Raw genomic sequence first — 23,655 nt, forward strand, 5'->3', positions numbered from 1 at the left:
ATTATTTTCTTTGGCATACATCTCCCTGCTGGGAAAATGCTTTTATTGGATTTTTGCATAATCTGTCTTGATCCTGCAATTGGATTCCAGCTCATTCATCCTCTCTCCTCCCCACAGCAGAGGCAGCTAATGCCTCACAGATGCAAGGGGGGAACCTGCATTGGTATGAATGATGTGGCAAAGGCTGGGCATATTGCTTGCAGTTCTCATACAAAAGCATGTTTAATTTAAAAATTCCAAACAAACAGACAAATCCCTTGAGCCATTATTGGCACCAGTTGGTAGAAGCAGGCTCTTATTCATTCTGGGCTCATATTACTCATGGCAGTATATTGACTATGTTGAAATCGCTGTTTGGTTTTCTTTCTCTCAGAGGCAATAGTTGCTCACGAAGAAAACAGACAATACTTCTTTCTGTAAATACCCCTTGAAGCGTCTCAAGGCTCTGGACGTTCCTGTTACTAGTTATTTATTTTTCCAATAGAAGAGGCATCACATTTTGTTTTCTCTTTCCAGTTAAGAGCTTGGATCACTTGGGTAGCATTAAACCGTGCAATCTAAGCAGGTGAGATGGTTTTGCTTAACACTTCTCAAAATCCTACTTTTAGTTTTAACTACTGTACAGGGAACACAGGGATGATGTGCTATAACAAAGCAACCTGCTATATTTCTATATTGTACCACAGAAACCAGGAAACTTGGCATGTCACTGAAAAAATAATACTTGAATTTTGAATTGTAAAGTAGGCAAGGTAATGATTATTTTTTCCTATTGAGACAAAGTAAAATTAGCAGGAAAGTGGTGGTGAGTGGCACTGACAACAAGCAGGGAAGCAGAAGAGCACAGCTGGAGGATTGCAGGAGCAGAGACCAACATGCATCAAGTGATGTAAAATTGCTGCTACTGGAAACAGAATGTTTATTATGACAAATTTGGAATTAGGAAAAAAAAATCAGAGAAGTTCCACAATCTGCAAATCCAGGAAAAGATTTAAATGAGTCGGAAAAAAAGAGTGCTTTTACTGAACATGAATTTGTGACCTGTTTGCAGGAATGCAGATAATATGGCCGCTGTGGCTTCTCAAGGATGAAGTGCTCTTTAGAGAACTTGTTCATACATACATATGAGCATTTGAAGTAAGAATATCTGCACTTTAAAGATAAGCTGATAGCTTTAACATAACGCTTACCAATGAACCAAAGAGTGTGAAGGTAGTGCTTTCCTTTCTGCAAGAGGAAAGACAGGTAAGAGAGCTTTTAAAAATTTGCTAGAAATAAGAAACATGAAAGTGTATGAAACTAATAATGATCTTTGAAGTGTAAAGCTCAATTGTCCTGCTCGTTACCAATTTTCTTAAGGGAGAAACCAAAACCCTCTACCTGGCTCCTACTCTAAATATAGCACACAAACCAAAGTTTAGAAGGTTATGTTTGAATTTTAAATGGGCTAAGACTGAAATATTAATGATTCCTCAGCTTAGAAGAGCCTTAAATAGACTATCAAGTGAGCAGCGCTTAGGTTAGACTGTTGTAATCTCAAAATGTAACCAAACGATGAGCACAGAGTGTCCATAAAGTGAGAAGATACTCTGGCTCTTAAGCAGAGAGGAGGAAGACTAAACAGAGGGAGTATTACTGGTGATGCTTGGGGAGTTAATGCTTTTCATCCCTTCCTAAGCCAGCGCTCTGGGCTGGAGGAGCAGATGGACATTTGTGTACTTCGTGTGCACACACACATGTGCATACACACACCCTCCCTCTGGCAAGGACGTGCTCAGGCTCTGTCCCCTCTCTGGACCTGGGGACAGGGAACTTCAGCAGCTGCACTGAAGCTCAAACAATCGCTTCCCCTTGGCCTTGCGCCTCCCTGGCGCCGCTGGAACATGGTGTGCAGGGACGCGCCGGTGTTTCCGCTGCGCTCTGCCACCTGCTTATCAGCTCCCGGGTCCCCCCTGGCAGCGCTGCCGCTCTGTGGGGGACACAAAATATCCTCCCGAGGCGTCTTTTCCCTGGTGCACCTGCCCCTGCCAGCCTCGGGACTTGGCGCCTCTCAGTGGAACCGCGGAACCGCCTCTGGAGCCCACCGTGGAAAAGGCTCTGCTCTCCGGGACGAGCCCGCTGCGGGACGGGGCTGCACAGACCCTCCTGCCCCTTTCCTTGGCTTTCCAGTGCAGCCACTGTGTGCGGGGATGATGCCCGGGGATGATGCCAGGGGGATGTTGCCCGGAGATGCTGCCCGGAGATGCTGCCAGGAGAATGCTGCCAGGGGATGCTGCCAGGGGGATGCTGTGCGGGGATGCTGCCCGGGGATGCTGCCTGGAGATGATGCCCTGGGATGATGCCCAGAGATGCTGCCAGGGGATGATGCCCAGAGATGCTGCCCGGGGATGCTGCCCGGGGATGCTGCCTGGAGATGATGCCCTGGGATGATGCCCAGAGATGCTGCCCGGGGATGCTGTCTGGGAGATGCTGCCAGGGGATGCTCCTGGGGGATGCTCTGCGGGGATGCTGCCAGGAGAATGCTACCGGGGGATGCTGCCAGAGGGATGCTGTGCGGGCGTGCTCTGCGGGGATGCTGCCAGGAGATGCTCCTGGGAGATGCTGCCCAGGGATGCTGTGCGGGGGTGCTCTGCGGGGATGCTGCCCGGGATGCTGCCCCGCGGAGGGCCGGGATGCTGCACGGTGTGACGGCACCATCTAGCGCTGTCCCTGCACACCGCCGCTGCATGCTCGGCCGGGAGGAGGCTCAGCTGGGGCTTCTCACAAAAAAAAAAAAAAAACCAAAAAAAACCAAAAAAAAAAAAAAAACAAAAAACAAAAAACAAAAACAAAACAAAACCCAAAAAACCAAACCAAACAAACAAACAAACAAAAAAAAAAAACCAAAAGGAAAACTTAGAACCATTATCTCCTGCTTCATAACATCTCAAAAGGTGGAGAAATCGATGTGGCAAAGGAAGAAACTTCTGGCTGTTTTCTTCCCAGCTAGCTGAAATTCCACCCAGCTCTGGCAGCTGTTGAAGAGTAAAAAGCAGGGCAGAGTATTAGTTTGCATTAGTGACGTGTGTGCACAAAACACACGTGTGAAATGATGAGCTGCTTTAGTGGGCTCTGAAGGGAAAATGCAAGTTCAGTTCTAGATGGATGCTGGTTTTGGAGCCTGAAAGTCTTCAGAGGGAGCTGCAAGCCACAGGAAAGGTACAGACTGGGCTTCTGAGCTGGGAGGTAGGGATACACCAGCTTACCCCAAAAGCCTTTGGCAGCAGATCCAGCAGAAACTGGGCTGCTGAGGCTCTTCTGCTTCCTGGGTGATGGAGGGAACACCTGCAGTGTGAGGCAAGGGAAGCTGAGCGAACACTGGAGTCATTAGCCTAGGAAAAGTGGCAATGTCTTTCAAGACATTCAGCCTGTTTGCAGATACACCCAGTATGTACCAAGAATGGTAAAAACCAGAGGAGAACCTCAATGAAAGTAAAGGTAATGGAAAAGGAAAAGAGCCAGCCTGTCTCTATGGGAAAAGGAGAAAGCAAACTGGGGAAATAAAGATTCACTACTGAGTACAAGTGGTTGTGGAAAATGTACCTAGATGAAGAGCAAACTCTAAGTCAGTTAAATGTACAGACAACATCAGTTTTACATTAATTAGCTGAGTTTCCTTCTTCATAATAATCCCCTGTATCCATACCCAGGGATTGTGGTGACAAAGAACAACTTCAAAGTACAACTTCAAAAAAAGTAATGACCAAGGCAGAGGGTTTTAGGGATGTGGTGTCTTGGGCACCTGCATGGCAAGGAGCAGCTAACAGCAGATCATGGAGGCCCAGCAGCTGCTGCCAAACCACTCACTGCATCTGTTCCCGGTACAGCTGATACAGTCACTCCTCTTAATGATGGATGGCCACTATCAACGTGAGAGAAATGTTTTTTGTGACCCCAGCACTGGGGGCAGATCGATGAGGTTTGCTGTTATCTGTCAGGGACTTCACTGTACATTTACTTGTCTATTCCAAAGCTTAAACTGTAGTTCTAGCATGTGTATAGCTCATGCCACATTGCCTAAAGAGCTGGAAATGTTAAAATTTCCACAAGAGGTCACTGTGAGGCAGTGCATCAGTGATGGAGGAAGGGGCTGCTTCACAAAACCTGTAAAGACTATGGACACAAGAGCCCAGAGAAACTAAACAAGAGCCCAGTCACAAATTCATCTTTTGGGGAGTCAGATGGACAGGTGGGAGACAAACAAGTGCTACAAAAAATCCAAAGGTTATCCCTGTCCCAGAATAAGAAATTAGTTATGTGCTGTGCCAGAGACTATTAGGAGGAGGAGGCATATTCCAGGATGAAGTATAATAATCTGACTACTCCTTAATTTACTAAGGAAAAATGCAATCTGGGAATGGAGCCCACAACATAAGAAGGCCCTAGAGCTGTTGAAGAAAACCATCAATGTGTTTCAGTCACTGGGACTCATCTGCCCTGTGTGGCCCCCTCGCTGTACATCCAGGTGGGAGAGACGGGATGGCTGGGGACTGGAGCAAGAGTGACTGCCTGGACACATGCAGCATCAACCCACTTTGGGTTCAAAACAGAATGTAGAAATGCAATCATATGTAACAATAAGATTGCTGTAAAATAATTATGAAAAGAAAAAAATATTTTGAATAGGAAGCCAGAGATTATGGTTTTAGAGGATGATCATGAAGCTGGGCAGTGGGGTCATCATGAAGGCAAGTGCACTTACCCTCTAATAAAGCCTTTTGAAAAGCAAAGAGCATGAGTGTTTATTTCTGTGGTAAGCATAGGCTGCCTCACTCCCAAAGCTTTTTACACTTCAGTGAAATCTGCATCAGAAAAGGTGGAAGGTGTAGCTGCTCCCTAGACCATTTTCTGCATTTGCTTAACTGAGACCTTTTTATCTCCATCTCTAAGAACTGCTTGGGAGAATAAGATAATCTTGAGAGAGTAAGTTGTTGTTAATGAAACTTTAATAATTCTCTTCTTTCTGTCAGATGCACTGGGCATCCATGTGCCATTTGGAGAGATGCCAGTCTTGGAGAACAGCTGCCAAGGTTCTGGCAGAGTCAGGAGCTTTATCCATGAGGCTTCATTCAGGGGTGCTCACAGCTGCTCTTTGAAGACCTTACCTTTTTGTCATGGTCATAAAAAGCTGTGCCTTTAATGCTCAGTGTAGCTACATGTGTGCTCCATGCCATGGTCTGCACAACAGAGCCAAGATAATGGAAGATATCTCAACCCACTCCCCTCATGGAGGACATCAAGGATTCCTCTGCCTCCTTCTCCCTTTTCCTGTCAGGAGACAGGGACAGAAACAAGGGCATGTCCTGCACGTGCTCTCAAGTGAAAGGGAAAACTGAAGCTGAAATTAGAGAAGATTGAGTGAGAAGGGGAGAAAATCACATTCTGTTTAGTGGCTGCAGTGGTTAAAATACTTGTTTGGTGTCATTCCAGCTGAACAGGCAGCATCCTGAGCCTGCACTCTCCACCAGTGGCTACACTGACTTTCTACAGCCCCTCTCTTCCTTCAGCAGCTCTTGTGCAGCCCCATTCTGGTGGGAGGTCACCACTCTGTTCCTCTGCCAACCCTAACCCTAATCCTTGTCCTGGTTCTGGCTAGGATAGAGTTAACTGCCTCCCTAGCAGCTGGTGCGGAGCCATGTGTTGCACTCAGTGTGGGAATAACGTTGATAACACAGGGGTGATGAAGTTGTTGCTGAGTAGTGCTTGCCCCAAGTCAAGGACATTCCAGCTCCCGTCGCTCTGCAGTGAGGAGGAGCACGAGGAGCTGAGGGAGCATGGCCAGGGCAGGAACTGCCTGGGACTGCTGGGCTGTGCCTCTCTTGGCTGTGGCAATGCTCACTGCTGGGCTGTGCCTCTCTCGACAGGCCCAGCACGGCTGCTGCACTGGGGACTTGGCCACCACAGTCCCTGTCAGAGGCAGTGCCATTCCTGGACCCCAACCATCGCTTCTGCAGGTGCCTGAACTCCCTGGGGTCTCCTTTGGGTTCCTGAGAGCTGGAGCAACTCATCCATATCACCTTAACACATTTCCTGCTGTGGGATGATACCAAGAAATGAATGCATTTTCTTGGTCCCATTAAACACTGAAAAAGAATTTTGCCATCCAGCTGGTAGGTTTCAAACACAGATTGAGGAACTGCCCTTGTCTGCAGCACTTTGCAAGCTGGCACTTTGCAAAACCTCCTGTTTCACTTCAGGCAGAGCAGTTCAGCTCTGTCCAGGAGACCTCTGGAAGCCTGGAGTGTCACTGCTTTGGAAACCCCGGCTGTGCTCAGTGGCAGAGACGTCAGTGCTGAGTGCCACTGTCATTGTATCTCTATTTCCCAGCTCTCAGAGCCATGTTTAATTACATTCCTTGACAGCAAGAGGAACTAGAAGTGCTCTTTTCCTCATGAGAGAGTCACCACGGAGGTGTGGCTCTGCAAGCGAGTACCGCTACTGGCAGCAGCATGACAGAGCAAATAAATCCTCTTGGCAGCAGCAGCTGCACTTTTTTCCTCTCACCATGCAAAACCTCAGCTCCTGGAAGCACTCTGAGGGAGCCCACCAGCATGGCCAGATGCTGAGCAAACCATCAGCTCATGCTCCCTTCTGTAGTACCAGAAGCAGGGAGAGGTTTTCTGTGGCATTGCAACACTAGATGAGTTTCTCATGGGTCTACCATTGATACAGGAATTGATGACTTTTAATTTCTGTAGGTCAACTTCTTTTTAGAAGCACAAAACATCTCCTTTAGGACAAAGAGGGGGGAAGGGTGGAAAAAGCATTAATACAGCCATCATTTCCAAATTCCTAGTATGCTCTTTTAAGACACAAATGCAAATCCCAAGCTAAGATTTCTGACTCTTGATCTAACGAGAACTGAAGGTAGTGCTCCCATTCCCTGGGACAAGTGTACCACTCTACTTGGAGGAAATAGTTAATATAATGTAAAAAATCCTAAAGCAAAACAAAAAACCCAAACCCCACCCCAAAACAGGAAAGGTGGTGTATTTACAGGCATGATCACAGCTCCACAGCTTAGGTGGCTGCTTCCTGAATAACTGTTCAGTTCTTTCAGACTCTCCCCATTTAGTCTGAGCTGCTGTTTCACCACGTTGGCTTTCCACTCTATGGGGCACAGCTCTGCACACAGATGAAAGCTGATCCACATTTCAGCTGATTCCTTCTGCTGATTTTTGCTTTTGCTTTGCTTGCAGCAGATAAACTCAGAAAAAACTGGTGATATTGTGGCCCTTTCCTCTGAGACATTTCCTATGTGACAGGAGAGTGATGCACAGCAACACTTACGTCCTTCAAGTTATGCCTGTAGTAGGGTTTTTAAAAAATTAATATCATACTACAGTTTTATTTAAAAGGCCATGAAAATTTTGAACATTAATAAACTCAGTGAACAAGGAAAAAGTTTCTACAAATTTTTTTTTTCAGTTCTTGTGCACAAATCAGGACTTGCTCTGGGTCCTCATTCTGTTATCAGTATTGCAAAGGTGCCTCAAAATGAGATTTAAAAAAATTAATTCTGCATAAAAATGCAATTATATCGAAGAACAAGATGATGATGATGATGATGATTATTATTGAACAATTATTACTCCATATTCTGTGCATATGTCTGTCTGTGTGCCAGCAGCCGGAGTGGTGCTGGTTTGGTGATGGTGCATCCCTTCCTTTCCTCAGCACCTGCCAATCACATGCTTTGAGTGACTATTTCACTTCACATCCTTTGAGCACTGCTGCTGGGGTGGAAGGACCTGACCTTCCACTTTTTCCTGACTTTACCCTTTTATAGGACACTCAGGAAAGGCCTGCTCCTGCTGGGTTGGGACCTTCATGCTGGCAGAGACCAACAGAGAGCCTGTGGTCAGTGTCCATATCCAGGGCTGCCCAAAAGCTGTGCTTTTAAAAATTGTGTCAACTTTTGTTAATTGTGTTAACTTTTGTTAATTGTGTTAACTTTTCATTACCTAGAGCTGCTGTATTGCAGCAGAGTTCCAGACCCCTGCTGTATTTGGTGCCAGACTGGCTCAAGTCAGGAGATGAGAGGGCAGCATCAGAAAAGGGGCCCAGATCCACAGCAGCAGAAAATGGCCCAGATCCACAGCAGCTCTGGCTTGGCTCCTGCTTGGTGGCACAAGGGACTGCAGCCTGGCACAAGTGACTGCTTGGCAGGTCTGGTGAGCCTGGAAGACTTTGGAGTGAGCTGCAAGAAGCCACAGGAAAGGTACAGACCGGGCTTCCAAGCTGGGAATACAGGAATACACCAGCTCACGCCAAAAGCCTTTGGCAGCAGATCCAGCAGAAGCCAGGCTGCTGAGGCTCTCCTGCTTCCCAGGGTGATGGAGGGGACACCTGCAGTGTGAGGCAAAGGAAGGATGAGCACCCTGACCCTCACCCTGGCAACTCTCGTGCTCATAAGCATGTGCTTCAGTCAGTTCCTGAGTTAATGGATGTGTGAATTGTTGAAGAAACACAATGAAAGATCAGACTAATTTGTCAAAAATGGATTGCAGCCTGGTTTGACTTCTACCTAATAAGCTCATGAAATAAATCTTGATTGACAGAGTACATTGCTCTGTGAATTTGAGAGACCCAAATAAACAATGGCAATATATTAAATAATTCACTGCTGAAACTGGAATTGCACAATACAGTAGTAACAAAATAGAAAGTGCTTTAACCATGTGGTTGAGAGATTAAGGATAGAAGGAAACAAAGGATTGATCAGGAATCTCCCTTACAAAGCGTATGAGCTGCTTCAAAATGAGACCTGACACAGTGAGCAGATTGGGTACAGGCGGTGGATCTGTGCTGAGGCATGCTGGAGTGGTGGGTGCCTCCTCCACACTCTGCAGAGCAGTACAGAAAGTGAACATTTGTGTTAACTTTCATTCTGTGGCTCTGCTTCTCTCTTCCCTGAGCAGATTTCCTAAGGTTCCAGGAAGGCTTCAGCTTTGGCCAAGGCAATAGGCACAGGCTGAATATGAGGAAGTCCTGCTGGCAGCTCCTTTGGCACTGGAACACTGGCACTCATTCCTCAAGGAATGACAACAGTCACTGACAGCTGCTCCTAGGCCATGCTGAGCTCTTGCATCTTGGCACACGTGATCTGCTCAAAAGCATGGATGCACCAACATCACAGTACCAGGGCTGTACTGCACAGGAAATGTGTTACATGGTTTTGGCCAAATTCCATCTAAATATGTCCTTCTTAATGGCAGACTTGATAGGAGACCATATTTAAGGACAGTGAATTCCTCTTATTTCTAGAGATGATCACAGATAATTTGGCAAATGCACATTAATGGTGTTGCAAAAGATTTCTTGCTTCTCTCTATTTTGTTCTACTTTTAGTATGAGTGGGATTTCATTATCCAGTGAGAATGGGCATTTTTACAAATAAAAACAAGTGAACAAAACAAGAGCTGTAGAAGTGGAAACATTCTGTCTCAGAGTAACAGCTGGAGTACCTGAACAGCCAGCCTCCATCACCACTGGTAGTCTGTCACCCAGATTTCATTAACCAAAGTATGCTGCTGTAATTAACAGTGTAACATTTACAGTGTTGAAGTAGGAATCTAATTGGTTTTAAATTTTTTTTTAAAGTAACCCGATTACTCCTAATCATTCATAACTATGAAGTATCTTAAAACACTTGTTGATGTTTGGGAAGCAATAAAGAGGAGAATCCATGACAGAACTCCACATTAACTTCCTTTTTATGTCTTTACTTTTCAAGATTAAAAGATGTGGAAATACAATCAAGGAAAATTACTTGAACTTGGTCAAGAATTAATCTGATTGATCTTTAAGTGCTTGGGACAAGAATAGCTAAAGAATTGTATTACTCTCCACAAAGGCAAAATATCCAATCAAGGTAATCCTCCAGTTAAGCAGATTGGGAAAAAAATCATTGAGAGACTGTGATGCCAGCAGGTACCAGGTACCACAGCACCTGCTTGAGTCTAACCAGGTCTCCTTTAAAAAAAGATGCAAAAGATGTTGCAATGCCAAAGAAATTACTTAAAATAAACAGAATGAAATAGGTTTCTTTTTTTTTTCCTCTTGCAACTCACAAGTTTTTGTGACTGAGGCTGTTACTTTATGGGATTTGGAGCTGAAGAGCCAGCCAGATTTTTTAAACATCAAGACAGCAACTGTAGGCTCTGCAGTGCAAACAGGAGCAATTTTAAGTATCCAATGTTTGTTACACAAGTCTTCTGATAAATTCTCCCTCTGCTGAAGCAGAATGATTATCAGACCAGTGATGGAGAAGATACTTGATGGAAAAATATTGACTGCAATGGACTGCAAACTTCACTTTCAGAAGTGATAATCCTCTATTGGAGCAGAGAGATTTGTAGGTGTTTGGTACTTTTGAAGTCAAGGCAGAGATGTCAAGTGACATGCCAAGGAAATTACCTTGGAAGATATTCCTTTGGAAAAACATGGAGCTGAAGTTCCAGCCCACGGCCTTGAATGATGGCAGATTTTCACCAACTTCTCAGCAGTTCCTGCTAAGATGTCTGCTTTTATTTGGTAGGAAATTCACAACTTCAGCAGGTGAGCAGACTGAATGAGCAATGAGCAATGAGCAGTCACAAATCTCCAAGTAAAACTGAAAACAAGACCCCGGAGTTATCTCTAACTGTAATAATAATTCAGAGGGTTTATAAAACAAGCTTGAGCAATACTGCATTTGTGCTGCAATTTCCCAAATTCTTGATGCAGCTGTTAACCAGAATTATACTGTTTCTAGTATGTTGTAAAGGAACAAAACTGCTCACGAAGTTGAAAGGCAATGACCTAAATATCCCAATGGAGCATCAGACAATAAAAGGGTATTTAAAAGAAACCATTATCATAGCTCAACACATATTAAAACAGTCTCTTTATTGTGGCTTTTTTTTTCTCTTTACCTGACAGTGTTATTTCATAAGAATAAATATTAACAGGTGAAAGTATCTCTGCTGAGCCTGCAATTTCACATTCCTTGTAGCAACAGGACCATCATAACCAACTCCTTCCATGGCTGCTTGTTTCCCTGCCCCACCCTGCTCATTCCTGCTGGGCAGCACACCAGCCTGCAAGGCCACTCTGCCCTCCAGAGGAGCTGCCTGCCCGAGTGGGAGTCACCACTTCCCATCTTCTGCACCCTGGGTGCTGCCAGCAGCAACGCTGCCTTCAGTAAGGCTCTTCCCAGCTCATCTCTGTCTCTGCACAGTCTGTGAGCTGTTCAAAACCTTCTGCAGAGCTAAAATAAGGAACAAGTTTGACAGAAAAATAGCTTCTTTTAAGACTGGTTGTTTTTTGCTTGAGTCCATTCAACACGTAACCTAGAAAACATCATGATGTCCAAACAGTGGAGAAGGAGAAGTGAGAGCAGGAATAATGTCTCACAATAAATGCTGTGGCCACATGCATCCTTACACAACCAGCCATCTGGGGAGTTGAGCTGAACTGCTGTACTTTGCCCCACAGCAGAACTGGAGCATTGGATTAAAAAAAAAAAAAAAAAAAAAAAAAAAAAAAACCCAAAAACATCTAAGCAGTAACTAACAGCTGAGGTGGTAGCACCTTTAGCAGCTTCAGTCCTTTTGGAAACGAACTTGTGACTATCCCCTAAACCAAGATATCTCAAAAGCTGATGTTACCCTGAACTAGGGAACTAGGAAAGGTTTATTCTTTTGTTTTTCTATTCTCAGAGCATTTTGGACTAAGAAAGATGAAATAAAACCCACATTTAAGGAAATTATACTGGTAGATGAGGATCCTAAAGTTTTAAAATGGGCAGCACTAAAATAATTCTCTAAGATGTTATTTTTTTTTGCCTCAAAAGACTTCTAAACTTTGAAGTCAATTGATTTTAAACCTATTACTCTAATAAAAGAGAGATAATAAAATCAATAGCACTTACAATAAACTTTACAATAATGGTCACATTATAATAAGCTGGGAAAAAATCTAGTATGTAGAGACTTTTTGTGCTAAATCCACCTCAAGTTTTAGTAAGCTCATTGTTCACCTGTGTGATGGAGGTTTTTAGTCTGATAAACAGAATACACTGCTTGGCTTTTAAACTCATTCAGCAAGAGCTCATCCAGGAAGACCGAACACCAACAACCTTTCACCTTCAACTCAATAAATCATATCCCATTTAATTCAGTTTTTATTCAATGAAATGATGTATAAAAACTTACAAATCTGAGAACTTAACTATACACAAAAAGATGATATTCAGTTTAAACGTATACACAGAGAAGAGCTGTGGTTTGTGACTTGCCCTCTCCCACCCCTCCCCCCAAACACACACTGTCTCCATTTATGATGGGGCACTTTTTCTGTCCACTTAGACCTTCTGTTGGCCCAGTAATTGCTCAGTGGGCTTCACTGCTGCTGTCAGTTTAGGTTTTTAGGCTACCAGCAAAAAATCTGGGCATCTATATAAAATAATAAAAATCAACAACTTGATTTTTAACACAAAGATGCAGTACTACCATCAGCAGTAACTAAAACTACAGAATTCACCCTTTCAGTTTTTGCAGGCTTTGTCTTGGCTTTCAAAATAACAGGACTCTCATAGAGCAGAATTTCCCAGCCAGCACTACAGATTCATTTTAAAACAACCATGATCACCTGTTGCTATAACACTGCTTTTCCTTCCTCTTAACTCATGCCATTAGACCAAATGAAATCATGGACATTCCTTGCCTGAGTAAGGGAATAAAGCTTTTTCTCTCTCCTTTCATCCAGAATGACTCAAAGCTCTGTATAGCTAACAACACACGCATGTGCTGCACTGATGATGGTGCAGTGCTCACCAGTATGCCACTTCCCTAGTTTCCTTGGTAGCTTGGGTGACAACACTTACCTACTGGCTTCTCTTCAACAGGTCAATAAAAATGCACACAGCTCAGGACATTTCAAATTTGGCTAAAAGCAACCTGTGCAATGACTAGCTTTGTCAAACAACTAAAAGACATTCCAGGCTGAATCTGAGAGCAGACGGCCAGTTACTTAAAAAGGATGTGTGCATTTATTTACCTGTACCAAATATACACACAGACACTTTATATATATATAAATCTTTATACATATACAGTATTTATATATATATATATATAAAGATTGCCATCACATTACTATTACAGCTACTTAAGTCAGAATTTGACTAAGTAACGACTTGGCTTGACTCTGAAACAGATACCCAAAGGCATACTTGAAGGAAAACATATACGGCTAAAAGAAAACCAACACCCTCAGCTCTTTTTAACTCAATGAACAGAGATTCCTGCATTCTTTGAGGAAAAGTTCTGAGGGCTTAGGTTATAACCTTAATCAACTTGCATGCGGACTTGTAAAGAGCACGGTGTTTAATCTGCCAGATCTCAAAATGCCTTCTACCAGGGAAACTAAAATACAAATATCCTTGGCTTACCAAACTGATACTCTGTTTCTCATTACACTCATCATTGTATCTAAATACACTTTTAAGCAATCTAAATTTTGTTTAAAATCTATTAAATTTGGAATAACTAATACTATCAACATAGTTAGCTGGATTGTTTTTCCACATGTTCCTTTGTATTAAAATCAATTTTGTTGTGGTTTGATGCAAGAGCTTTTTGTTTGTTTTGGTGGGAGAGGCAAAGTCCAATTTCCTTAATGTGCCAGTACAGTTCTGGTTGCTGAAGACAAAGGGTGGGAAGGAGGTTGCTGGAAAAGATGGTAGGGGGGTAAGTGAGGTAAGAGGTAGGGGGAGGAAAAAATTGATTTAATAAAAAATGAGTAAAGAAACTTTAAAAAATTGATATAGGTTTCACATTCAGTCTAACAACACTGCTTCCTGCTCCTTTTTGATGGAGGCTAACACTGCGTTATCAGTCTCTGTGGCTTCTGTGTCCCCACCACCTAACAGAATGGAGCGATCTTCTTCTAGCGTAAAGACAGAGTTTTGATTTTGGCACGAATGTTTGACTACTTCATTGGGAGTTGAAAAAGTTTTGTCACACAAGTTACATTTGTAGGGCTTGTTGGTCTGTACAAGCATGTTGTCCATTTGACTGCCTTCCTCAAAGGTACAGAGCTCCAGAGTCTGTTTATCCACCATGGTGTATGTGTCCATGCTCTGGTTTAGGCACACGTGTCTGGCAGCCTGGTTAGCCCTACAAAAGCTTTTGTCACAAGTGCTGCACTTGAAGGGCTTGCCCGTGTGTATGTACATGTGCTCCCTCCAGTGGCTTTTCTGAATAAATTTGCGACCACAGATGGAACATTCGTATTTCCGTCTCTTTACCTCCCTCTCTTGATCTGCCTGCTCCAGGTTGTCGATATCTGCGATATCAGAGGGGGGAGGTGTCTCTGACTGCTGCTGCCCATCAATTATTGGGGAGTCTGAGATCTGCTGCAGCTCGCTGTCACTAATCATCCCCGCTTCAGGCACTTCCATGGCATCTTTATCAGCTGTGTTGTTACAAAGAGACAAAGAAATATTACTTTCTCCCTGCTGGCTAGATGTGAAGGGAACTCCCGTGTGGATCTGCAGGTGCTCCCGCAAGCTGCTGCGCAGGTTGAACCGGCGGCCACAGAGGTGACAGGCATAGTATTTTGGGAAGCTTCCGTTCCTTTTCATAATGCTTGGCTTGACATGTGCTATTGTGAGAGAGGCAGGCTGCTCATCTGAAGAAGATGCTTCCATATTGGCCTCTTCTCCCGAAGGTGAATTATTACCAGCAGCAGACACCAATTCCGGAGACAGAGAAGATGGCAATGGGTCAGAAGCAGACATATTTGTCCGGGACACTTGTGGCAGATTTGCACCCAACTGCGAGAGCTGTGAGCCGTCAGAAGCCTGCTCTTGGCTCATCCGGGATGTCTGAGGCCGTGGTTCTCGCCCAAGTTTGTCAGTCGCTGACGTAACCTTAGTGGGATGCCTTATCTGGTGATCTGCAATCTGAATGCCATATAATGAAGATGCTAATGGAAAGACTTGATCCGGGTGAGAAAAAGTTCCCTGACTCGCAAGGCTGGCCTCTTGAATTAGTGGATATGCATGCAGAAACTTTATTCCCTGTTCTAGTCGAACTGGGTCAATGAGTTGTGGTGCCATCTTCCCAGTGTACATCAAATGCAAGAGATAACTGAAGATATCTGGCTGTATGTCGGTCGCTTTCAAACGGACACATTCACTGAAAGGTGAAACAAAATTATAAATAAGACATAAGGAAAAGATTTTTTCCCAGTTCTAGGTTATTCAAGCCCTGATAAAAATAGGAGGATTCTACTTAAATTCAAAAGACAGAATCTGCAATAAATATAAAGGGAAATGCTTTACTGTGAAAGAGCTAATCTCAGGAGCTACTTGAAAGATGACTTCTTTCCTCAGTGAAGTAACTGGCTTGAAAGCAAAGCTGTCCCATTGCAACCTATACCATTTTAAATTGCTGTTATGTTGTGTAAATGTGTTGTCACATATTAATATATTTTGTAAACTGCAAAGACATTTTCCCCCTTTTGTTGGCTGGATTCAAACACATCTGTAGCTAAATTACAACCTGCTAGCACGGGACTCTAAATTCACAGTCCAATAAACTTTTCTCAGTATTTAGTCCTGAAAACACCTAATTCATCTGCCACTTGCCTGCTGGGATTCTATGTCCTACTAGGGTTTACAGCTACAGTTCTGCAAATGTGTGGTATTGTGTTGTCACAAGTGCATTATGATCCAGAAACCATGCAGTACAGAGTGTGAATTCACCCAGAGATCTCATGCAATAGGTGTAGCCCCTGGAATCCAGGTTTCATACACAGCACAACAGCAGATTTTTTCCTTGAATAGGGAGGGAAAAACAGCGGCACCAGCTGACTGCCTGTTCAGCCTAGCAGTCCCTTGAATTAGAGCACTCAAAGGGAGATGCTTTGGCTGTGATCCCCTCTTCAGCCCGACTGAAACCAACACCACCCTCCAGCTCAGTGTGCCCTATGCATCAACCTTTACGATGCTCTGGACTGAGACAGCCACCACTGCTCTAGCTGAGGCTGTATCTCTGTGCAGAAAGTAAGGCAAGGTTCACAGAACAAGAAAGGAAACAGGGAACATCCTGGTGAGATCAGTTAGCTAACACGAGAGGAACTGGGATTCTAATTATTTTTCATAAGTATTTGTAGCTCCTCTATTAGAAACAAACATAAATAAACCACAGAAATTCAGAAATGGGCATGATTACGTGCTGTGGTCTGAATGCTCTAACTACAGTAGGCTACCAAGCGGAGGAGGAAATTATAGCCAATTCTTCTGTTTCTTGAGGTGCACCCTTCTTGAGCTCTCTCTGTGACCGCTTCTGAATTCAGATATGTGACTCAAAAGTAAACTTGCAATACTGTCCTTCAAAGATGACTGTGCGCTCTTGATGGACCATCAAGACTGATAACATCTGCCTGCAGTCCTGTTTCAGAAGTGCAAATGCACTTCTCTCCTAGCAGTTCACTTCTGGCTAAGAACTCTTAGCCAAAGAGGTAAGTGTGAATAACTAACTCTTAGAGTTAGGTCAAGTATTTTGGAAAAAGACCAAAAAATCTTTAAAGTGGTCTCACACTCTTGTGATCTTTTCAATCATCTCCACAATGTAAGCCTGTGGTACAGAAATAATTAAAAAAAAAAAAAAAACATTGAAAGAAAAGTACCCCAAACCCCCTTATTTTCCACCATGACATAGTATTCTATTATTTAATTGACAATAAAATGCAAAGAAATGAAACACATATACCTCTTTTGTAAGTTTATTTCTCAAAATCTCCTAGCAAGTACTTATTGGATTGTATGTAACATTGCACAAATGTCAAGAGCAGTGTCAAGACAGAGTAGAAGACAGTGAGTGGGGGAAGTAAAGTGCAGCAGAGAAGACAGGATTCTTGAAGCATTCAATTGTAGAAATTAAATTTTCTATGCTTTTTTAAGGATAAAGAACTTGTGCTTAATTATAAAATTAGTGTTAATGAATCACAGTTCAACTTTAATATGTTTGAAAGTGAGGTTCTAGTTTGCAGTTAAGACTGTTTGCAGTTAAGACGCTCTTTGTGTCCTAACAAGAAGCAAAAAGAACATTTTGTTGCTAGACTCCCTTAGCGCAGTTAACTGAACAACATTTAAACCGTGAACCTTTTTAGAATTACCTGGTTTGATGAACAAACAACATCTTGAAGTAGTTGGAGAAAGAAGCGAGGACAGATTTGTGTGCCTTGAAGTAGACATCCCCAATGGCAACTGTGCAGTCACACAGGAAACCGAACTCTCTCTGAGCATTTAGCTGCTGCAGCAGAATAAGTCCATGGTTGGCCAAATCCATTTTTTTATACTCTGAAAAGCAAATGACTTGCATGTAAAACTTTACAGTAGATGCACAGATGCAACAGTAGCTGTGTCATAACAGATATTTTCTCCAATATCCAGATGTCATACTTTAGTAACACATCTTAATCCCAAGTTACTGTATAAAAGATACCTTACACATAGGCAAGGACTTCTCTTTCATGATGGGAAATGTGATTCACAAAGGTGTGAGTGATTTGCCAAGGCTTAAAGAGCAAAGGAGAACCAGGACCAAATTGTTCTGGAAAGGCATGGTGTGGGTACTTGGATATAGAAATATAAATAGCTAAGGAAGATATATTAACAAGTAGTAAAAACACCTATACAGAGTGGGAAAAAGAAAGTGTTTTGGTTGCCACTTGTCTGCTCAAATAGGAAAACTGATTTTCCTTTCTGATGTCAGTCATTCACCCACACAAGTGGGGAGTGACACAACCCAATAAAAGACAAGTTAGATACTTTTAACCTAGAATTTCAGTGTCTCTGTGTATCTTTTACCTAAAAGTTATGAGTCCATCCAGCTGAATCCAAGGCCAGCGTTAAATAACTGAACATTTGTTATGGTTATGCCCTCTCCTGGGAAATACCAGATACATACCTGAATCTTCCCAGGTTCAAACAGTGAATTCATTCTAGGTATTGGCAAGCCCTCTGGACCATCAATACAGGAGGGGTCAACCTTTTCACCTAATAACTATTGATCTATTTATTGAGACCAGCCACAACAGCATTTTAAGAAGTCTGCATGCCTCATGCCTGCCTAGAAAATCAAGAAACTCAAAGGGTGGGAGGTGCAGTTCTGTCCATGGCTGGCCACTGTCCACCCACCAGGCAGGACAACCAGGGGTGCAATGTGGCACTGACTGAGCCCCCCTAGGCCACTGCCCCTCACCCCCCTGGCACCTCCTGCTACCAGGTGCTGGAGGCTGCCCACAAAGAACTAACTAAGGGCTTTAAATTTCTTCTCAAGGATTCAAGGGCAGTCTTGGAAGCAAAAATTGGCAACTTTGGGGGAAAAAAACACACAGGAAAACACATCAGGACAGTTACCCATGGTTGGATGGATGGATGGATGGATGGATGGATGGATGGATGGATGGATGGATGGATGGATGGATGGATGGATACAGGGCTAGTAAGATCAGCGAGTGGAAACAAACTTAATCAAAGCAAAGAGAGCTTTGGGCAAAAGTGAAAGTATGAAGCACTGTAAATCTGTACAATAAACATATAAAACAGCAAGAGAAGCCAACAAAATTCCTGGCCATGCAATGCCCAGAACAGAACCAGAACTGAACAGAAAGAGAAGGTGAAACTAGAAGTGGATAAAAAAGTTTGTAAAAAGTCTTGGGTGTTTCCCCCTCTAAACTTAACAGCAAGTTACCAGAATTTAAGTCAGGTTTAGACAGTTAGTTTCTTTTATACAGTAAGAGCACGGCTTTTTGGGAAAGAGAACAGAAATATGCCAGTATGTTTAGTCATTGGGGAAGCAAATATTTCTACTTGCTGGACAGGGAAGAACTCCCTCATATATAAAGGAATAACCAGGACCAAATGCATTCCCTCGCATTCACATGAGATCAGAACGCACTGGAGACAGGGGTGTAAAGACAAAGAAAGAAATACAGTGTAAGATACAGCTGATTTTTTTCTTACAGTTAATAAGAGAAAAAGAAGTTAGGTTTCAGCTCTCTTTAGTTACATATTCTCCTCCCTCAACTAATGTTTGGATAACTAAGTTTGTACATACAATAGGCTAAGATTCTCTCTCTCTCTCTCTCTCTCTCTCCACAAGAGGGAATACTTGCTGTCAGCAGGAACAAAAATCATGTTTGGTGTTATTTAATCCTGCAAGATGCCCCATGTGGGTGATTTACAGAAAACTCGCTAGAGTTTTTTTACCTTTAATTTTGATTATTAATGTGTTTTACATTTTTAAAATTCAGTCTGGTTTGCACTTGGACAACAAAACTTGCCAAGCAGAGAAACCTCCGATGCGAAGGCACTCAGAGCCAGATAAGCATTCTTTCTAGTTATTACCGTCCTAAGTGTGTTTAGTTTGGAGCTTCACTCTTACCCCGAACAGCAAGCCCTTCCTTAAAGACCTGAATTGAACTTTTAAGAAATGATACATGTGCACAACATTGTGTTTCGCATGTATCTGGATGATACCTAAGCGCTCCAGCTAAAAGCACTGCAGTAATTACACTCTAAGGAAATGACAGGGAGATGAGAAGAGCGAGGAAAGCATTTTGCACATTACAGGCATGCGTGTGCTCAGGAATTTTACCCTGAGCTCAAGGAAGCGGCGATTAACATTGGCCAGGCGGTATTTCAGCGGTGACCGATGCAACAAGCGTGTGAAACACTTCTTGTGCCCTGAGACCCGTGGGGACAGTGCCGCCCTGGCGGGCCCCGCTCTGCCTTTGCAAGTTACGGGATCCGTTCGGCGCTGCCGGAGCCGCCACGCGGGCGGGGCCGAGCCCGTTCGGGCCGGGCGCTCGCTCGGGAGGCCCCGCCGGGACACGGGGGCGGCACCGGCCCAGGATAACACCGGGGGAGCGCCGGTACCGCACCGCAGGACCGGGCCGGGCACGGGCAGCCAGCCGGGCTGGCAGGGAGCAGCTCAGGCACGGCGCTTCCCGCTCTGCCCTCGCACACCGGGCAGCGAACCTGGACAGCACCGAGCCCGCGGCGCTGCTCCCGCTCCGACGGCAGAGGGCACCGGCGCGGCCCCGGCCGCTCACGGACGCGCCGCGCCTCCCGCAGCGGCGGCAGGCGCCCGCTCGGCCTTCGCCCTCAGCCCGGGCGGCGGGCGGGGAGCCGGGACGGGCCTTCCGTGCCTCCCACCCCCCCCGCCCCCGGGGCGCTCCCGCCTTCTCCGGGCCGGGGGCGTGTCCGGCCGCGCGCCCGCTCCATGCCCGGAGCACGCTCGGCCCCAGTGCGGGAGCGGACGGCGCGCTCCCATTGGCCGCCGGGGCGGAAGGCCGGGCGGCCGCGCGCCGCTCTCACTGGCTGCGCCCCGCCCCTCCCTCTTCCCGCTGGCCCCGCCCACTCCCCCGCGCACGCCACGCGCGCACGGACGGGACGGAGACGGCGCGCGAGACGCAGCGCGAGCGGAGCCGCCAGGGCGCGCGAGACGGGAAGAGCCGCCGCCGCCGCCGCCGCCAGGGCCGGCCCATCCCAACCCGCCGGGGGGGGGGCGGGGGACAGGCGGGGCCGCCCCGCCCCGCGCGCGCCGGATCCCGCTGCTGCTGCTGCTGCTGCTGCCGCCGCCACCGCCGCCGGAGGGGGCGGGAGGGAGGCAGCGCGGGCCTCAACCGGCCGAGCCGAGCCCCGCGCCGGGCGGCACCGGCCCCCCCCCGGCCTCCTCCCTCTCTTCCTCTCTTCCTCTCTCTCCGCGACCCACCCATTCCCCTCCGGCTCGGCCCGGCCCTACACTCGGTGCGCACCCATCCCCCCCACCGCGTACCGTGTCCCGGATGGAGCCGCCCGGCCCGGCCTGGCCCGGCCCGGTCCGGCGGGGATTCACCGGGCAGTTCCACCTCCCGCCCCGCAAAGCCCCTCGGCCCGCTCGGACCCGGCGGGGCCCGGGGAGCCCCTCACACACAATGCGGAGGTAGGGCCGAGCAGGCCCCGCCGCGCCCCCGCCGCCGCCGCCTCAGCCCGGGCCGCGGCCGGCGCGACGGGGCCGGGCGCACGTGCGGGCGGCGGGGCCGGGCTGCCCCGCGGGGCGGGCGCGGCGCGGCCGGTGCTCGCTCACCTGGGGGGCGTGGGGGCCGCCGGGTGCCGCCGCGCGGGGGCCGCCGCCGTCTCCGCGCCCGGCAGCAGCAACAACGGAGTCAGCGCGGCGGCGGCGGCGGCGGCTTTTCCTGTCCGGTTACGTTCGGGTCACATGACCGGGAGCGGAGCACAGAGGCTGCGGCGAGGAGCCCCCGCCGTGGGGGAGGGGAGGCGGCGAGCGCTGTGGCGGCAGCGGGAGACACCCAGCCCCCGCCCCTCCCTCCGCGCCCGCCCCACCGCCGGCACCGGGAACGGGAGCGGCCCTCCCGCCTTCCGGGCCCCCCCGGGGCAGAGCCGCTGCTCCCCTCCTAGCGAGGCGCGCTGCCCCTTTAAAACTCCCGGGCGGCGGAGGCGGGTGTAGCCCCTCTGCACCCCCTTCCGCCTCCAGCGCTGCGGGATAACGGGGATCGTGGCGGCGTGCGGGGCTGGGATTGGGATGGGATGGGATGGGACGGGATGGGATGGGGCGGTGCTGTGCCGTGCCGTGCCGTGCCGCGCCCGCCGCCGCCTTCCCGGCGCCCGTCCGGCCTCGCCGTGGCGGCAGAGGCTGCTCGGTGCCGCCGCCGGGGGGCCCCGAGCGGCTCCGGCCGGGCGGTGCTTGGCGGCGGGTGTGGGATGGAGCGATGGATGCCGGCGGGTGCTCTCCTCGCTGCCAGGCAGGAGTGACGGGCGCAGGTGCGTCCCGGCGCTTCCCGCGGAGTCGCCGGGGATGTGGGAGACGGGGACGGGCCGGCAGCGGCGGGACGCGGTGTCCCGGGCCCATCGGGCACGAACTCTGAGAGCCGGTGCCCTCCTCCGCGTCACCCTGGCTGCTGTCCAGGCGTCATTTATAGCGAGTTCTCGCTCCGGTGCGTCGGGAAGTGGCGGCGTGCGACCGGTGTCTGTGAAACTGCCCTGGGCACGCCGTGGCTGAGCTGTCAGATGGGAGGTTACAAGTTCAGTTGTCAAAAAGAGTGATTGAGAGTACGAACGTGGAAAGGTTGGGTCTGCTGGCAGTCTGTTTAGCTGGATGCAGGTTTTTTGAAGGGGATACTCTTATCTTGCCTTTTTAAGGGATGATATAGCTGCTGTATGTAAAAATCACATCTGCAACTTCCCACAGTGGCAGATCTGGTTGTGGTGGAGTGCAGAGGGAGAGTGGCTGTAGCAAGGCCTCATTTTATATCCAAATCCAAGGCGTGCTGTAGAATAATACATGAATGCTTATAAAACAGCATAAAGAAATACACCAGCAGACATACCTGGAAAAAATTGTCGGTCTCGCAGAAGTTACTAAGTCAGAGCTGTTAGCGTGGAGCAGGGATGCCGTTTTCTACAAGGGGCTGGGAGGCCCTTGGATGTGATTCTCCAGGCAGGGAATCAGTCCAGGGACAGCCTGGATACATCTGGTAAGCAGAGCAGCGCCATGGACCAAACCATTTTCAGAGAGAAACTTTGTTGTTGAGTACCTTGCGGGAAGATGTTTGGTCAGCAATAGGTGAAGGGGGTTCCTTTGCACCCCCTGCCCTGGAGCCCTGCTCCTGCTGCCCTCCAGTGTGCTTTTTGTTGTTCATGGCATACAGCATATGCTGCAATGCCAACGGTCTGAATTAGGTCCAGATGATTATTACCTTTTTTAGGATACTTATTTAAGCCAGCATTTAGGGGCCTAGCTGTGCCTGGGATGTTGTTTCCATGGTAATTAAATAAGATATACTATGGTAAAAAAGGCCCAAACTTTGAACTTTGCATCTTGACAGCAGGTGTGCTGATGGGGAGGAGGAGTCTTGTATCTTGTCTGGTTTGTAGATCCACAGATGATTGCAGCCATCCCAGACTGTTGTAACTTTTACGGGATCTAAATTGATAAAGGATTAGACCAGTTTTATGCATCTGACTAAGCCATCTGCACTGAAATTAATGGATGTCTTGCTAGGCACAGCTTGAGTCTTTGCATCAAATAGCTCATGAATATTAATTTATTTACTCAGCTTAAACTGCATTTGAAAAGTGCAGGTTTTTAAGACTAGTGAAGTCTTAAAAACTTTAAAACTTCACTTAAAAACCCAACAAACCTATCCCAAAACCCAACAACTTTTAATTTTAATGGAGCTGAAAGCTGTCTGCTGCTGCTCCAGTACTTAGAATCTGAACAGAACCTAATCTTTAAGACCCATCTCGAATAGCTGAGATCTTAAAAACTTGTCCATTGTAGTTCAGCACAACTCTCTGAGTTCTGCCATGTGAGCATGTGTCAGAAAGTTTATAGAGTGTATTTAACCAGTCTACTTGGCAATTTTTTCCCCTGAATGGTTTCCCTTGCATTTCAGTTTTGCAAGCTAAATACAAAGTAAAGAGAGTAGATGAGCATTTGAACTTAAGTTGCTTAGTGGTTTGATGATCTATCTCATTCTACTGGAAGATATTGAAAAAATGATATAATTTTTAATTTAACTGAGTGGGCTACTTAGTAAAACCAGTGTGTTTCT

The 23,655-nt window shown here is 46.7% G+C and overlaps 1 protein-coding gene across 2 annotated transcripts; it reads right to left on the minus strand.

Moving 5' to 3' along the window:
- Nucleotides 1-10,912: 10,912 nt before the first annotated feature.
- Nucleotides 10,913-21,257, minus strand: ZBTB2 (zinc finger and BTB domain containing 2). Of its 2 annotated transcripts, XM_063151281.1 has the most exons (3): nucleotides 21,168-21,257; nucleotides 17,209-17,392; nucleotides 10,913-15,224 (listed from the first exon to the last, which is right to left on the minus strand). In XM_063151281.1, the coding sequence occupies exons 2-3, from the start codon at nucleotides 17,379-17,381 to the stop codon at nucleotides 13,862-13,864; spliced, it is 1,536 nt and encodes a 511-aa protein (XP_063007351.1). In that variant the 5' UTR covers nucleotides 17,382-17,392; nucleotides 21,168-21,257; the 3' UTR covers nucleotides 10,913-13,861. The 2 variants fall into 2 exon arrangements, with proteins under 2 accessions (XP_063007351.1, XP_063007350.1); XM_063151280.1 differs by lacking the exon at nucleotides 21,168-21,257 and having other exon boundaries at nucleotides 17,209-17,414.
- Nucleotides 21,258-23,655: the final 2,398 nt, after the last annotated feature.

Source organism: Melospiza melodia, chromosome 3, assembly GCF_035770615.1.
Source record: "Melospiza melodia melodia isolate bMelMel2 chromosome 3, bMelMel2.pri, whole genome shotgun sequence".
Taxonomy (NCBI): Eukaryota; Metazoa; Chordata; class Aves; order Passeriformes; family Passerellidae; genus Melospiza; species Melospiza melodia.

Bases quoted from the DNA above. Each gene is read 5' to 3' on its own strand.
- ZBTB2 (XM_063151280.1), bottom strand. From the start codon at position 17,414: ATGCAAGTCATTTGCTTTTCAGAGTATAAAAAAATGGATTTGGCCAAC. The intron at 15,225-17,208 runs GTAATTCTAAAA...TTCACCTTTCAG, and splicing joins TTGTTTGTTCATCAAACCAG to TGAATGTGTCCGTTTGAAAG.